At 39.8% G+C, this 18,506-nt stretch overlaps 2 protein-coding genes across 3 annotated transcripts in view; one reads left to right on the top strand and one right to left on the bottom strand.

Moving 5' to 3' along the window:
- Positions 1 to 9,867, top strand: part of LOC124613122 (proclotting enzyme) — a 159,852-nt gene extending 149,985 nt beyond the window's left edge. Inside the window, exons 7-8 of the mRNA XM_047141736.1 lie at positions 1,708 to 1,853; positions 8,904 to 9,867. Of these exons, the coding sequence (XP_046997692.1) occupies positions 1,708 to 1,853; positions 8,904 to 9,056 (299 nt within the window). The 3' untranslated portion in view covers positions 9,057 to 9,867. The remainder of the gene's footprint in view (positions 1 to 1,707; positions 1,854 to 8,903) is intronic.
- Positions 9,868 to 9,900: 33 nt separating this feature from the next.
- Positions 9,901 to 18,506, bottom strand: part of LOC124613121 (serine/threonine-protein kinase greatwall) — a 114,755-nt gene continuing 106,149 nt past the window's right edge. The window contains exons 11-12 of one of the 2 annotated variants that reach the window (XM_047141734.1): positions 15,185 to 15,397; positions 9,901 to 10,295 (exon numbers count right to left, since the gene is read on the bottom strand). In XM_047141734.1, the coding sequence (XP_046997690.1) occupies positions 10,249 to 10,295; positions 15,185 to 15,397 (260 nt within the window). In that variant the 3' untranslated portion in view covers positions 9,901 to 10,248. The remainder of the gene's footprint in view (positions 10,296 to 15,184; positions 15,398 to 18,506) is intronic. The other variant, XM_047141735.1, reaches the window with a different exon arrangement.

Raw genomic sequence — 18,506 nt, 5'->3', positions numbered from 1 at the left:
CAGAAGCGACTCTCATCGCTGAAGACGACACGTCTCCATTCGTCCCTCCATTCACGCCTGTCGCGACACCACTGGAGGCGGGCTGCACGATGTTGGGGCGTGAGCGGAAGACGGCCTAACGGTGTGCGGGACCGTAGCCCAGCTGCATGGAGACGGTTGCGAATGGTCCTCGCCGATACCCCAGGAGCAACAGTGTCCCTAATTTGCTGGGAAGTGGCGGTGCGGTCCCCTACGGCACTGCGTAGGATCCTACGGTCTTGGCGTGCATCCGTGCGTCGCTGCGGTCCGGTCCCAGGTCGACGGGCACGTGCACCTTCCGCCGACCACTGGCGACAACATCGATGTACTGTGGAGACCTCACGCCCCACGTGTTGAGCAATTCGGCGGTACGTCCACGCGGCCTCCCGCATGCCCACTATACGCCCTCGCTCAAAGTCCGTCAACTGCACATACGGTTCACGTCCACGCTGTCGCGGCATGCTACCAGTGTTAAAGACTGCGATGGAGCTCCGTATGCCACGGCAAACTGGCTGACACTGACGGCGGCGGTGCACAAATGCTGCGCAGCTAGCGCCATTCGACGGCCAACACCGCGGTTCCTGGTGTGTCCGCTGTGCCGTGCGTGTGGCCATTGCTTGTACAGCCCTCTCGCAGTGTCCGGAGCAAGTATGGTGGGTCTGACACACCGGTGTCAATGTGTTCTTTTTTCCATTTCCAGGAGTGTACTTCTTATCTGTGTAGTGTGACTAGGAATTTTAATCAAAAAATCAAAATGTTAATGAAAATAAGAACTTTCATTTTTCTATCTTTTCACCAACTGAAGGACTAATTTAAGAGAGTATCCTTGGTGCCATGAACAATAAGAGACTTATTTTAGAACTAATTATGGAAAATATATGATCTAAAAGTAAAGCAATGAGGGAGGAAATGAGTTGTCTCAGTTCCGACAGTATTACTTCTATGCGCACTACAGTTAACCAAAGTCACATACCAGTGAAATTTACCAAAAATTAAAAACTTTTTTTTTTTAATAGAACTCCACTTGCTTTGTAAAAATAGTTACTAAGTGGAAAATTAAAGTAAAGCTGTAAACTAATCATTGAAGCTCATTCTTTTATACTTCTATTTTTGTTTAACATGTACTGAATATGTACGTACAATTAGTAAGGCCTTAAAAAAGTCAAATTACTGTTTTTTTTTTTTTAAACAGAAGGATAAGTAAAAATTGGCTGCCCACCAAAATGTTAACTACAGAACATACGAGCAGGAGAACAGAATGTAAATTCTGACAATATCAGCAATAATATGTCACACATAGATTGAAATCAAATCAAACAATCGACGAGGCACTTACATGTAGAATATCTTCACAGCTGTTGTTCTTTTTAATCTCACTTATGATATCAATTCAGTTTCTTAAAACATATAGAGAATTTCTAAAGAAGAAGAACTCTGCTTAGTTTGATTCTGTCACATGATAAAAGTGAGAGAATGGACTTGTATGGTGCACAAGTTTCAAATTAAAATACAAGTTCAAGAAATGCTTCAAAGTGCAATAGCTGACATCTTAATTACTGCTCCTTTCCAAATTTTATACAGAAACAGCACTTCCTTTATCTGATTTCTTTTTAGTGTAATTATATAGTAATGTGCAGCTACTGCTGGGAATAATGTCACAACATTATCAACACTTGTTGCTACCCACAGGTGGCCCACAACCAGCAGTCTTGCAGGAGGTAACAATACCCATATGGACAAATCGAGAATGTAAGGCAAAATATGGAAATGCAGCACCTGGTGGTATAGTGGAACATTTTCTATGTGCAGGACAAGCAGGACGTGACTCATGCAGTGTAAGTATGGTACAGATAATGCTTTAATTACTATGTCAAACAAAATGGCTCTACTCACTCATTGTTAGCCCCAAAGTTTCAATAAAAAGGGTGTCTTCTTCCTATATAAAAAAGTTTAAGGGAAGCACTTTTCTAACTGCAGGCACAAACTACACATTAGACCTAACAGTTTCAGTAAAACGAATGTTTTGAGAGTTATTTCATGGGAAATGAACAGAATGCTGCACATTAGGTTTCAGTCTTCCAGTACTTTATAATCATTTGCCCCGTGACTGTATATTGATTTTTTAGGAGGCCCATTTGACCTGTTTTTCCTGAACTGATGAAAAAGCAGATATTTCAATGACGATTCCAAAGAACTGTGTTATTCAAAGAAATATTTACCATCCAATATAACAGTCAGCTTTGAAAATAGCTCTGAAACTGATATTGCAGTAGAATACGGGATTAACACATTCCAGAAATGCATATGATTTAAAAAACTTCAGAAAATATAAATCTGAAAAGCTGAATGGAGATCTGAACATTACTGCTGTCTGAATACAAATCTTAATCACTATGTTGACTCACAACATACAGAGAAATCAGTAAAAGTACAGTGCCTAAAGGAAAGTGAAAACAAATGTAAATTCACATGCACGATAGTAATGTTTGGAAAATCACGAAAACGGGGTGATAGAACATAACAATAGGTCCAAAGAAAAGAAAACGAAGGAAATCAACATACTGACAACAAAAACAGTGAGAAAATCTAATAATATAAAAAATATCCTGAGCACCAACTTAATAACTTGTTGGTCTACAGTGCAATACAACAGAGATTCTGCGGGCACAGATTCAAGAAATCCTTGATAGGTATCTAAAGGTACATGAAATCATATGTCTCTGCACAAGTCATACAATTCCCATAACTTACAGGCCAGTGGTTTTCAGTGGTGCAGATTGGCATTGACAGCATCACAGCTGTGGTGTTCCATCATGTTCATATCAGGCCAATTTGGTTGCCAATGCATCGACATGAGTTCACTATTATGCTCCTAAAACTGCTGTAACATGATTCTGGCCTTTTGACACCGACAGTTATCCTCCTGCTGGAAAATGCCATCATAGTCAGGGAATACAACAACAATTAAGGCGTGCAAGTGCTCCATAACAATGTTCATGCAGTCCACGGCTGTTATGGCGCCATTAGTTATTACCACAAGTCTCATGGAAGCCAGCTGAATATCTACCAGAGCATAATACTGCCCCAACTGGCCTGTGTCCTTAGTGTGCTGCACGTTTTGAGCCTGGATGACTGCTTATCCTGTAATGACCACTGACATGGTGTAATAATAAATATGATTCATCCAACCAGACAATAAGATTCCATTGACCCATGGTACAATCCCATACTGCAGTCCTATTTCACAATGTCACAGAATGTCGCCTTGTATGCTTTGGAGAGCAGGCAAGCTTCTGACCACCACATTCTGAGATGAGACATAGGCATCCAACATCCTGTCAACTGCATGATGTTTCAACATCCTTCAGCTTGAATGAAATTTTCACTCTGCAGTGGAGTGTGCGCTGATATGAAACTTCCTGGCAGATTAAAACTGTGTCCCTGATCGAGACTCGAACTCGGGACCTTTGCCTTTCGCGGGCAAGTGCTCTATCATCTGAGCTACTCAAGCACGACTCGCGCCCCGTCCTCACAGCTTCACTTCCACCAGTACCTTGTCTACTACCTTCCAAACTTCAAAGAAGCTCTCCTGGCAGAAGTGAAGCTATGAGGATAGGGAGTGAGTTGTGCTTTGGTAGCCGATGGTAGAGCACTTGCCCGTGAAAGGCAAAGGTCCTGAGCTCGAGTCTCGGTCCTCCACACAGTTTTAATCTGCCACGAAGTTTCATCCTTCAACTGCTTGTCACAGATGCTCATGACAGTATCATGTCAACAGCACGTTGCTGTTTCTGAGATGCTCATACCCAGACACCAGACTATAACAATCTGTGTGCTGTCAAAGTCACTTATGTCAGTGGATTTCCCCATCTGTCACACATATCATCACTAGAATGATTTCTCATTTATTTCTGCTCCAGTTATATACTTTCCTTGCTGTATCACAGCTTGCAATGGTATCAAGCAGCATTATCAAACTCCCACATGTCTCAAAGCTCTTGATGTTAATGTTGTGTGTGTCTGTCTCCATTAGTAATGCAGCTTATGTCTAACCTCATATCCTGAAATTCTTTTTCCTTCAGTGAGTTTATTTTTCCTTTATCCTCGACTGTCCTGTCACCTGTTTCTTCTCATACTAGCCGCCCTGTCTTGTAAGTGGATTTTTCACTGCCTTCAGTTACCCCTGGCCATCATCCTCAGTTTGTTAAATCATGTGCCCCTATTCTATTTCTCATCCATCTCAGGCTGTGCTCATCACCAACTAAATAGCTTCACAAGTAAAACCGAGGTTCATCCAGAAAGTAAGTTACGATTGCATCCAGAGATGACATGAGTAGTCTGATAAGAATATATGAGATGTGATTGGGAAGTTTTAAGAATGGATACGCTAATGCTTACTGGTTTGGCGGGCAGGTACATGAAGGGTGGGGAGTGAGTCATTGCCTTGTCCTTGAATGCCCTCTGACAGGAAATTGTGTTTCCTTTATTCACTTCATTGTGGCAGCTGGTTGAGTGAGAGTCTGTTAGGGCTTGTTGCTGGATTCTGCATGCGTGAAAATGGACATAAAAACAGAGCAACGATTTTGTGTGAAATTTTGTTTCAAAACTGGGAAATCAGCTTCTGAGACTTACAAACTGTTAAAAAGAGCTTTTGGAGATAACTGTATGAGCCAGTCAAATGTTTTTGTCTGGTTCAGCATATTTAAAAATGGCCACGAATCATTTGAAAATGAACCTCTGGCCAAACTTCCACCTAAGTGACAATTTTGAAGGAGATACATCACAGTAGCATGTAAGTACCACCATTGTACAATTACAAGCCCATTCTTAAAGCTTTCCAATCACACCTCATATATGCACAGTAGTAGAGAGGAGGTATGCAGGAATAACGCTGTGCACTTTCAGTCTTGTGACAGCTATTTTTACCATACAGTGCTGTGATAAAATGGCTGCTCTGATACAGTCATCTGCAAACTGCAAGGCTCATCCAGTTATCCAATTTTTGCACACTCATAAGCAATCTCCAGCAGATATCCATCGCCAATTGTTCATTCCACTTGTATGGACACAACATTTTGAGTTACTGTACGATCAGACAATATTGCAGGCTATTTACTGAAGGACGAAGATTGTGATGGCCAACTACTCCTGGTGACAACAGAACTGATGGAAACTGAGCAGAAAGCAATTTTGCAGAACCGGCACTTCAAAATTTCAGAACCATATGTTACACTGTGACACAGGACAACTAATGTTCTGGAAATCTAGAGAGACGGCACCACAGCGATTGGCCTCCCATGGGACAGAGGTGCACAGCAAAGGCAGCCTGTTCCCCTTCTCCTGTTTCCAGCAATGACATAAAAATTACCATGGCAATCTAGCATTTACAGGTGGGTTGGCTTGTATTTGGCCTCCTTACCATATGCTTCTTGCTTCCATTTGCCTTAGGTTGGGGCTAAACTTTCGCACTTTGACTTGTTCTCTAGCGCTGGTAGTGTAGAAGGAGTAACACAAGCTGACACCTTTCACCCTCGGTGATAAAGCAAGGAGGCCCACCTTCCCTTGCCGCCTCTGATCAGTCGCCATTAAGGTGGGCCCCACACATCCTGAGGGTCTGAATGATGTGCCCTAAACTTCCTCACTTAATTTATCTTTCCCTCCTAAGGAAGAAACCGTCAGTTCCAAAAGATGGGAATACTGTAATACCATTCATTTTTAAAAAAGTTGTACTGAAATGTCTCCTCCTCTTGGTAAGTATTGGCCAACCATTCTGTTTCTTGTAATTTTACAGTTTTCCCCACCTTCCCTTGCCGCCTCTGATCAGTCGCCATTAAGGTGGGCCCCACACATCCCGAGGGTCTGAATGATGTGCCCTAAACTTCCTCACTTAATTTATCTTTCCCTACTGACGAAGAAACCGTCAGTTCCAAAAGATGGGAATACTGTAATACCATTCATTTTTAAAAAAGTTGTACTGAAATGTCTCCTCCTCTTGGTAAGTATTGGCCAACCATTCTGTTTCTTGTAATTTTACAGTTTTCTCAAGTGCATTTGCCTTTTGACACACTTTAACATCTATCGTCTTGGTCTTCAATGGCTCACCTGAAGACGACTGGCAGGTGCCCAGTCAAAATGTCATGGATTGTAATTAATGGTTACTGACAGCAAGCCCAAAACTTCATTCAATAACTATCACAGAATTTGACCTTAACAAGGATTTCAAATATTTTCACAGATGTTAATATTAATCCTCCAAAAGCTGCTAAACTACAATTTTATTTGTAACATCATTACAGTATAGTAGTTTGTTCTTTACTTGTTCCATATCATGTTTACAACAAACAGAATTTAAAAAAGCCAACTAACGTGTAAAAAAGTGTGTTTATGGTAGAAAAACTAAGCTTATTCGCATAAATAAAAATATCAAAAAAGTTTCTACATAAACAAAAAAGAGAGCTACACTACAGGAACCTACAGTGTTGTTGTTGTCGTCATTATTGTTGTTATTATTTGACCAATAAAATCCATATTGCTGTATTATAGGTAATAATTACCTCATCGGACAGTACCAAGCAAAATAACTCTTCCATTTTTACTGAAATGCCAAGGATGATACCGCACTCATATTTATCTGATGTTTTAATTTATTTAAAAACAAAGATGATGTGACTTACCATACGAAAGTGCTGGCAGGTCGATAGAAACACAAACAGACACATACATACACACAAAATTCAAGCTTTCGCAACAAACTGTTGCCTCATCAGGAAAGAGGGAAGGAGAGGGAAAGACGAAAGGAAGTGGGTCCTGATGAGGCAACAGTTTGTTGCGAAAGCTTGAATTTTGTGTGTATGTATGTGTCTGTTTGTGTTTTTATCGACCTGCCAGCACTTTCGTACGGTAAGTCACATCATCTTTGTTTTTAAATATATTTTTCCCGCGTGGAATGTTTCCCTCTATTATATTGATGTTTTAATTTATTATATTTGACAAATCAGTTGAAGTGAAATGTATGACTTACTTTATCTAAATTTTTTATTTGGTTCTAGTCCGTATATAGTGAAGTATGTTATATAGCAAATTCACAGGTATATTCAGTAGTTGAGGGTGAAACACCAATTGTAGCATTTCTCAAAATGGCCCAGAGGGAAGATATATTCTATTCAATTTGTTCATGAAATAACACAGTGGGCAGTTTTCACTGCATGTGCTCTCTCTAGTACAACAACTGATGATGACGCAAAAAAAATAATAATAATTACACACAGTGAGCTTTTATACCTAAACACAACAAAGTGTTCAGAGTATAACATCAGAGGTACAAGAAACTATCACTGAAACTTGGCAATCAAGAATGTGTGCCGTGCTATCTCGTGACAGAGTAATGATTTGTAGACATAAAGGCTACAATAAACTTTGTGCTAAGTCAAATAGGCCAAGATAGGGTGGGGGAGGGGGGTATAGTTATGATCCACTCAAGGAATCATTGTGGTACCCACCAGGGGCGTTTAACCATAAACATGAAGAAAACTATGACCATAATGTCTTGCAGAGAACTGAACCTCCACCCCCACAACAGAAGCCCACAGTTTCAATCTCCAAATAAATCACATACTGAATACAATATTATGAGCAAGAAAGTTGCTTCTCGCCATATAGTGGAGATGCTGAGTTGCAGATAGGCACAAAAAGAACTCTCACAACTGAAGCTTTCAGCCATGAAGGCCTTCGTCAACAATACACACACACACACACACACACACACACACAGTGCATGATGGGAGTGGCGACATGGAGGTAAGGAGGAGGCTGTGGCAAGGAGCAGGAGGGATAGTATGGTGGGGATGGCAGACAGTGAAGTGCTACAGGTTAGACAGAGGGCAGGGGAGGGAGGGGGGGGGGGGGAGTAGCAGAATAGAAGAGGAATAAAAAGACTTGGGGTTGGTGGTAGTGGTGGATGGTGGCTGTGTAGTGCTGGAATGGGTTGAATGGGTGAGGACAGTGACTAACAAAAGGTTGAGGCCAGGAGGGTTATGGGAATGTAGGATGCATTGCAGGGAAAGTTCCCGCTTGTGCAATTCAGAAAAGCTGATGTTAATGATGGCACAGGCTGTGAAGCAATCATTGAAATGAAGGATATCATGTATGGCAGCGTATTCAGCAACAGGGTGGTCCACTTGTTCTTGGCCACTGTTTGTAGGTGGCCATTCATGCGGATAGACAGCTTGTTGGTTGTCATGCCTACATAGAATGCAGAACAGTTGTTGCAGCTTAGCTTATACACTACATGACTGGTTTCACAGGTAGCCCTGCCTTTGATGGAATATGTGATGTTAGTGACTGGTCTGGAGTAGGTTGTGTATGGGACAGGTCTTGCATCTACATCTATACACGGGATGAGTCATGAGGTAAGAGATTGGGAGCAAGGGCTGTGTAAGGATGGATGAGTATATTGTGTAGGTTCGATGGACGGCGGAATACCACTGTGGGAGGGGTAGGAAGGATAGTGGGCAGGCATTCCTCGGCATGATGAGACGAACTCAAAACCCTGGCGGAGAATGTAATTCAGTTGCTGCAGTCCTGGGTGGTACTGAGTTACAAGGGAAATGCTCCTCTGTGGCCGGATGGTGGGACTTTGGGATGAGGTGGGAGACTGGAAAGATAAGGCATGGGAGATTTGTATTTGTACAAGGTTGGGAGGATTTTCCATTGTTTGACATACTGAATACAAGTTCAGAAACAATACCCATTAAGGAGTCACAATTTAAGAGCCTCTACTCTAATTTTTCACCATAATAACTGCATTCCGAAACAGATTTTCTTACCATTATTCGGTCTTACTTAAAAGTATATATATATATATATATATATTTTTGTTTTGTTTACAGGGTGACAGTGGTGGCCCACTCATGATTAACAACGGCCGCTGGACACAGGTGGGCATTGTCAGTTGGGGAATTGGCTGTGGCAAAGGCCAGTATCCAGGAGTTTATACACGTGTCACTCATTTCATGCCATGGATTACAAAGAATCTGAAGTAATGCAGAAAATGAGAATGAGGTGGCACATCTTGCCATTTTGTGATGGTATCAATAAGTTACAACAAAAACAGTACACAACTGTGCTTCAACTCTTCAAGATTTACAGTTATATTTACGACCCTCACCACCGTAACTATGCAGTAAATGATAAGTACACAACTACATTTACCAGAATGAACCAGGTCAATCCTACTTTATCATCATTACCAGTTTTGGAAACACACAACTGTTAACACTATGATCAAATGCCTGACATTTTATAAAAACACTTAGTTTTCACTGAAGTAGCATGGTTTTTTCTTTGCGTGTGTTTGCAGTAGGTGTTTTCAAATGAGATGTTCCTTTTACAAGACATCAGCACTGTGTGCAATGTTATTCAGATGTTTCATCCTTGAAAACGATTAAGTAGTCTTAATTCACTATGTTTATTTGACTCTTATGCATTCTGGTACATGGAAAACAAAAAAGGACTACTATGATGTGAAACTGTAGCACTTCAGTTATGCATTACTTAATTTTTAAATCCACATTTTATTCTTGCAGCTAGTCAGGCACTTTATGATAATAAGTAGATGGAAATAGTTCACTGTGTCGCATAATATTGAAGAGTTCCTGCAAATTTGTGCCATTATTTTCCATGTTCTCGAAAAGAATATTATAACATAGATCTTTAATAGCTTACTAAAATCTGTACAAAATGATAAATGACTATTAGGCTTTGTACAGTGTATAAAACATCAATGTTAAATAATGGTACCATACACAAGAATTATGACTGTACTTTACAAAACAACTGATTATTTAAAATAAAGTTAATTTATTAAAAAATTTGTGGAGTTTTTTTGAGTGAGTGTCCCAAAAAAAATTCTGAAAAGTCTAGTTGCAGAATTTATTTACCACACTGTACACATAACATTGTTTTTAAGTTCTCAGAAGTATTGATATCAATAGCCACTACCATGTTATTTCACAATAAAGCTTACAAGGAACTTCTAAGAGATACCACTTCATCACATAAAATTATACAAAAATATACATACAGTGCTATATAAAATAAATACTTTTCATCAACATACTTCTGGCAGATAAAATTTAAAATGACTAGGAGAGAGAAGAAGAAAGAATGCATTCAGGCACAACAAGATTGTTGTTGGTTGAAATGCATATATGCCGAGCCATCAAAACTGCAACTTCACTGGTCAATATTTGAGACATTCAGATGCAGAAGTGTATTCCTTGCTGAAAAAGAAATCATATGATGTATTAGCAGGTGGGCTGGGTTCTACAGTATGTTTTGTATACATATTTTAACAACCACAAACAGAAAAAGAAATTAACTAAATTAAGGATAAGTTCATATGAAATGCAGAGAGCAGTCTACAAAATTAATATTCACCAAGTAAGAGAATAAACTGTTCTCAAACATCGGTGGAAGAGAGGTTGGAGAGGGAGATTATTCCAATCTGTTGTTTACATCGAGTGGGGGATAAAAACTATACTTTGTATTTGTCGAGCTAGTTTTGATTTCCACTGCCTGAGACTTTAATTAGCTTGATACACTGCTTTGAGTGTTCAATTATCCGCAACATTTGAATGGAAAATAAAGTCACCAGTTCTACTGCGACGTTATTCATTCACCAGGCTAGTTGGGATTGGATTGTTATCTTCTGAATGTGACAAACACCAGTTTCTTCAGAGCTCTTCGAGTGTCAGGATGTGTCCTATATGTGCAACTCTGTTTGGGTGTCCAGTTCAAGCCACAATGCAACATTCACTTGGACAATGGTATACAATCACATTCTGCACGAAATGTGGGAAGTTAGCAGCCAAAACTTTCCAATTATTGAGCAGGCTTCTGCATATGAATGTCTATCAAAATGGCAGGGTGATGTCTATGAGTTTACTAGCTCTGGGTGCCATTCAACACTGAAAAGTGAAGACAATGTGATTGAACAACTGCAGATAAGGAAAGTGTGTGCAAAACTGGTCCCGAAAATCTATGAGAATGACCCCAAATCCAACTAGGAGCCCATTTGTAAAGAACTGCTGCAAATGTTGTAAAAATGATGCCACTTTTTTTTGACAATGCTATAATGAGAGATAAATCATGGATTTACGAATGCGAGCCCAAGACAAAGAGACAGAGTCAGAGCTCAGAGTTGCACAATTCGTACTTATTGAGTCTCAAGAGGGCACACATGAACAGACTGGAAGTTATGGTAATGCTCACAGTCTTTTCTGATGTTAGGGGTATTGTCCACCATGAGTTTGTACCTGCCAAACAGGCGGACAAAGTGTTTATAGAGTTGAAAAAAGGGTCATACTTGTCAGCTCACACATTGCCAGTTCCTGGAAGCTCCACCAAGGCAATATGTCCAGCTCCACGGCCTTCTTGGTGAAAGATTACCTGGTCAAAAACAGTGCAGCAATGCTGCCACCTCCCTTACAGTCCCAACCTATCTCAGCAGACTTTTTTTGCTTCCTTGGCTCAAGACACTCTTCAAAGAACACGGTTTTGATACTATCAACTATGCGAAAGTTGTTGTTATGAGTGCCCTAAAGGACATTTCAACCCAGACCATGCAGGATACCTACACAACACTTGGTAATCCAGGGTGTATACGTGGACAAGGAAAAAAAATTCCCGAATTTTTCCCCGGATCTCCCAGTTGAAGATACACTTTCTCCCCGGTGAAAATACACTTTTTCCATGTTACGTGACAGTATACTTTCCCTCAGAACCGTAAAACGTATGAATCATTTGAATGGTCATGGTTCTATACAGCGGCTTAGGATTTCTCAGCACGTTAGAAAACGAAACTCGCAGGCAAAAAAAAAAAAAAAACACGTTTTGGAAAGTTCTTTGACGTGCAGCAACATGTACTCTGCAAATTTTCATATTATGAAAGTATAAATTCGCATTCGACCAAACACCGCTTGTTACTCTCCGATGGATTGAAATCGAGATTGTGATGCGCTTTTGTAAGCCAGTCTTAGCTCATGTCACATGATCTCGCCAGCCGATGACAGTGGATATTCAGAGCATAGGACACGTGATGTAGTCAGCCAATAGCAACATCATTGTTAAGTAGCGGGAACACACAAATAGGAAAAGTTAATATAAATAGTGCTGCTGCAAAAAAAGAAAAGCTCTCAGATGTGGTATTGGTCTCTACGATTTGTAAGCCGCAAGAGAAGCTAAGCTTCCACATATAATGTTGATCTTTTTTGGGTGTTTTACACTTTAAGATACATCACACAAATGTGCCAGTAAAATGTTTAATGCCGTCATTAATCTCTGATCCTCTGGGCTGGAAATTCTTCCAAATGGATTGTCATCAAAGAGTTGATTTTTAAATGAGTGTCAAATGCTCTGTGATTTAAGAAATTCATCGTACATTCTCGCACATAGTTCATCTTGCGTAAAAGGAAATTTACTTTGAAAATAACGCTTTTCAAACCACAATTTGCAATACTTTCCCGCGATCTGTTAGAAATAGATTTGTTCCGGCAGATAAGAGGCGTCACTGCGCTTGCGCAGTTGCGATGACGTAGGAAGCCCAATTGTGTGAAACATTAAAAGATCTTACATTATGTCACAAAAGAAACAAGACATCAGAGGATACTCCAAGATGGTCAGAATTTCGTGAACCATACTGCAACGAATAATTCGCCTTGCAGTGTACATTCGTATGTCCAGATTGCCAACAAAGTAGGCCTCGACCTGATATTAAGCTCTTCAGTGTGGTGTTCGGGATGTCAGTTTTCTTGGAGTACCAGTACTGTATTATCTCATGTTGAGTTCTTTATTATGGCACAATGCTATACGTGCTAGAAGATGAAAATGTGCATTTGAAATGCAGCGAACAGTTGAAACTAGCCAATAGTGTGGTAAACACTTCGTTTCAAATAAATTGGCTGTCTCAGCAGAAAAATAGATCAAAAGCCGGATTTCTGCAGCAAAGCGACAAAAGTAACTTCATTATTCTGCAAGGCAATTAATGCTTGACTGTCAGAAAGGTGGAAATAAAATATGAAACTAACAACACATTTTAGCCTTCCGTAATTACGTGAATGTATTTTAATTCACTTTACAGCTCCCAGCCACAGAAATCACTTTGTTTTCATTTGATGTGAGAGCAGTAAACGAAGAGCAAACAGCAAAATAACTAAATGTAAACAAGGACCACGTGGAGACTAGTCCCCCGCACTACAACTTACGACACTCAGATTCCTCTGCGTATCAGCCCCTGATCTACGATATTTCAAACCGGGGCAATAGTAGGCCCGTTTAGTTATCCAGCGATTATTCTCTGGTTAGACGTTTGTACAACACGTTTTCCGCACCACTCCCACAATATAACCTAGCGGCTGCTAGTCGGGGACTATACAACTTGCCCTTTCTAGGTTACCGATCTGACCAAAATTTTCTTTCAAAATTCCATTTTCTTGGATACACCGAGAAGATAATACGTAATCTTTCTTACCAGTTATTCCCGTTCGTCGCTTATTTCCGCTCTCTTAGTCTGAATCTATGGACTTTTGCTAGTAATTTAAACAACACTGATCATTCGCATACCCAATCAATCACATAAACAAACAGCAGTTGGCATTCACCTGTTCGCCTTTATTCCACTGAACTCGTATAGCCCCGCCCCCTTTTGTCTGCTGCAAAGTTTATTTCTAGATGCGACGAGGATTCCCCTGGCAGAGACATCACGTACACTATGCACGCATTCAAAAATCGACTTATGATTCATTCAGAAATCAACTTAGAATGTGTTCAAAAATTTTCAAAAACCAACAGGGATGCGCTTCAAAATCATTCGAACAATCGATAGACCAATGTGCGCTCGATGCTAGGCGCTTTGTGACAAGATTTTCTTCCTTAAGAATATGAGTTTGCCCCCACCCCCCTCGAAATTTCCGCCCGGTTCATATACCACGGTTTGCTGCTTACACGGCCAGCAGCGACATTTCTGTAGACAGAAGCAGGAGAAGGTACGACTCATACGCGACTCAACTGCACAAGCGTATGAGCCCACCAGTAACTGCTTAAATGGATCTAATGTAAACAGTTGTGACATCATGAACATCGGAGGTAATTTTGTGTTACGAAGCATTACATAGTCTTTCACACATTTTGCTGTTGGCAGACACTTGTATGAGCTCTGTGTTTTTTTTATATGGTGCATTTCCTTTGCAATTTTAGTTTTATTCTCTCGTTCATGTAATGTTGTTGCAGTATTATTCTGCAGTGGCGGGATACAGTAATATCCTTTGTTAGAGTATCGGTTCTTACCAGTCAAAATTACAAAAAATTAACTGAAAACTAAAGCAATGAAAAATTCCCAGAATTCTAAAAAATTCCCAGGTTTTTCCCAGTTTTCTCTCGGATGAAAAAATTCCCGGGTCTTTCCCGGATCTCCCGGGTCGTAAACACCCTGTAATATCATTGACAGGTATGTATTGATGCAGGAGTGTCATTTTTGAAAAACTTATGTATTGCACCACTTCAATCAATAAATTACTTCTTATGGCATTAGTGGAATTACTTTCTCCAGACAAACCTCATATCAGACAAGGCTGATAAGTGATCAACACAAATGCCAAGAATAGAATGGTACCAAGTACTGAGCACTACTATTTTATACAGCCCATAGTGCAAATAATTCTCATCAATTCTGCAGTGTTTCAGAAAAATTAGCAACAAATGTGCCAAGCTTTTTGTGTTGTATGAAACGCTCATTCCTCAAATAATGCAAAATTTGTTCCAAGCCATGAGCCAGTGAAAAGGTATTATTGCATACAAATAGGATTCTGTTAAATTGTTTCTCATTTAAAGTAAACCAGTACTAATTCAGTTTAATGCTATCATTTACAGTACTATTTGTTTCAATTCAGTACTGTGTCATAGTTATGAATCAACAAATATGCACTCTCTTCTCACATTAGCATCACCAAGATGAACACCAAGTATATTGCAAATATTATCACACTGTTTTCTTCTGTATTCTATCCCACATTAAAGCCTCAACAATGTTTGGTATTTAAATCATACTAACATATGAAAAAATGAAAGAAAGGGCAAGACATAACTACAAGAAAAACTGATTTCTCCTTCTCACCACTGAAGTAAGAAGTATCTGTATTCCCATCTGGCTGTGGGATGAAAGGCGCTTGTATCTCACGCAAGTGCTCCCAGTCTATACCACTAAAAAGCGGCATCCTTTTTACTTCCAGTGATGCTGGCCTTTTTAGTGGATCAAGTGTAAGCAAAGAATCAATGGCACTTTGAGCTGATTGTGATAGTTCCTCACTGCCTGTAGGCCATGGTATTTCTGGAAAATATTACAAGTCAAGTCACATTTAATTTAAAAACTGTACAAATTCTCAATATCAAATTATTTAAAAGACTTCCTAAGCAAGAAGCTAGATGCCTGTCAGTTGTATTACAAAACGTTTGGTCTAATACAACAATGAAAACAATCAATTATTGAAAAAATTATTTAACTGGATGGATAAAAAATATACTCCCGAAGCAACGGCAGAACACACACATAAAATACGGTTGTAATTGGCAAGCTTTTGTAGCCAATGGCTCCATCTTCAAGCAGAGGGGTTGAAGGGAAGGAAGAGGAGTGAAGGAAATGGACTGGAGATGTCTACAAAAAGGAGTAGATTTTGGGAAAGTCACCCGAAACTGCGGATCAGCGAGGACACCATACTTTCTTACCACATACGATAAGTCTCCCCAGACCTGCAGTTCTGGGTGACTTTACCAAAACCTAACCCTTTTCCTACACCTCTCCAGTGCTTTCCCTTCACCCTTCTTCCTTCCCCTTCCCCTTCAACCCTTCTGTCTGAAGGAGGAGCCACTGGCTCCAAAAGCTTGCAATTACAACTGTCTTTTACGTATGTGTTCTGCCGCCGCTTGGTGAGTAGATTTTTTATCTATCCAATTAAATAAAAATGTTTGGTCTTTCAGAAATCCATGTTCACACCTCAACTTCTAGAATTATAAGGAACATGTAATGTAATTATTTACAATATAAATGTAGACAAAGCAGAATGACAATTTTCTAGAATTTCATAGAAAATATTACATGACAATCTCAGAGATAGTGGCAGTCATCTCAATAACTCATTGTACTTTCTCTATCACACTTATGAATACCAGCGCACACAGTGAGTTGAAGCTGATGGGCAATTACAACAAAAGTCAACTCAATTCATCCACAGTTTTCTATAAAATGAATAAATACAAAAATTTCAAAGATCTTTAATTTGTATTACCTGCAGAAAGTACATGGAGTAACACAGTGTCATTTTGACCTTGTGATGTGACATATGTTTCATGGAACACTGAGTCTACATGTGAAGGAACATCTTTGGTACTATTAAGATGAATGAAACATTGCACTTTTCTGCCTTGGATGCAAATAGAAAGTTGAAAGTATATATAGTTAAATTAGTGTATACTGGAGAATGAAGTATGCATTTTCATGAAAACAATTACTTCTGTTAATCAGTTTGCAAAGATTACAGTCTGAGACAATAAACCAAAGTAAAGATGAATATACAATCACAAAAATGTAGTGTGGAACTCTTCCCATTTACATTTCATTTACAAGGAGAGGCCCTCAGTGACGGGGTTGAATTTTTGAAACCATCTATATGGTGATGTAGATTTAAGTCCCAGGTTTTGCATCCTGCAGCCATTCATCCTCGTGGGTCCTGGTTTGTGAGTAATTGGGGAAAAAAATTGAATTTCATGTGTTGCTTTACAGCTTTAAAAAAAGAGACTATTGTACAGACAGGTTCTGTAGCGCAATGTTTAAGTTTCAGTTCTTATATGGGAAAGATTGCGGTTTTAAATCTAGTCAGACATTTTGAAATTGTTTATTTTCAAATCCTTATCAAATGACTTTGGTCATTATTTTTATTCAATTAATTAGTTTAAAGGTATTTTTTATTCCTGTTTCTATGTCACATCATTTTAATTACCATATTAACTTTTTCAATTGATCTAATTTCTTCTCCCTATCATTCTTTTTCCACTTGGAATCTCTGTGCACGTGAATTTAATTATTTTTATTTATCTACCATAATATTCACACATTTCAAAATGCCAAGCTATCAGTTAAAATAACAAAAGACAAAAAATCCATTTATAGTGCTGTGCAATGGCGTGAAAAATGTATTTTTTTGTTGCAAGACATACATTTTTTTGGATGCTAACTGTCATACAAACATTTAAAACATAAATTCTTACCACAGTATGAACAAAATTAAGCAGACAAAGAATTAAACAAAAGAAGGGTGTTCTAACCCACGAACACAGTAATTTATTGCTCAAACAGTATACCGTACACACATCGAAGACAAGGTATAATACAATTAACACTACACAAGTGGCTGGAGGAGCCTTGCACTCTGGCCTACATATTCATTAGTTCTGCATGCAACTGCTGTCGTATTAGCAGGCCGGGTGGCCTCTGGTGGCCGAATCAAGCAAAAACTTCACACATGAAATATGAAGCAGCCCACACACAAAATCAGTAGTTACAGTAAAGAGATTATAAATACGCTGCCAAAAATAGTGCACTTGGAAATACAAGACTGATTTTGACCCAATGATGGCATATGCCACTTGGGGGTAGTAGATGTACTGATAATGGTTTCAACAGTGTGTGACAATAGAGAGCATAGTGGCATAGATACCAGAGCACACTCTGAGTTTACCCTTTAATAGGGAATGCTCACAGCTGGAAGGCCCAATGTGGTGCGAATGTGTGAAGCAAGCAGTTAACCACGCCACGGAAATACACTTGTGCTTCCTATAGCCAACTGGGCAAGTTTGAAAGGGGTCAAAATTGTCCCCTTCCATGTAGTGAGATGGTCCTTTCGGAGCACTGCCATATAAGTTGGACATGCTGTGTCAGTTGTGCATCGATGCTGGTCTTAGTCGACACATGAACATTCTCACAACTCTATATGAGGCTGGATGTCCACATAGCACAGATCCTCGCCAGGATCATCGTATTTTAATGGCAGCAATGGTAGATTGCACACTTACCACAACACAGAGAAAAGGGCCTGTGAACCCAGATGTATCAACATGAACTGTTGCACACCAGTAATTAGAAGAGGGACTATGGGCATGCACACCTCATACAACGGCATCAACGTTTAAGGCTCAACTGGTGCCATCAGAGGACCACTTGGAAGATGGAATGGTGCACTGTGGTCTTCAGTGATGAAAGCACATTCTGCCTGTATCCAAGTCATGATTGTTTGCATTTATGATGTAGATGTAACGAGCATTGTCTCAAAGTGAATTCATCCAAGACACATTGGCCCCACCCAAGGTCTTATGGTCTGGGGTGTGATGAACTACAACTCTTGTTCACCTTTGGTGATTCTGTGGGAGGGGAAGGGGGGGGGGGG

Source organism: Schistocerca americana, chromosome 4, assembly GCF_021461395.2.
Source record: "Schistocerca americana isolate TAMUIC-IGC-003095 chromosome 4, iqSchAmer2.1, whole genome shotgun sequence".
In the NCBI taxonomy this organism is placed as follows: Eukaryota; Metazoa; Arthropoda; class Insecta; order Orthoptera; family Acrididae; genus Schistocerca; species Schistocerca americana.
This window is presented reverse-complemented; position numbering and strand designations above follow the sequence as displayed.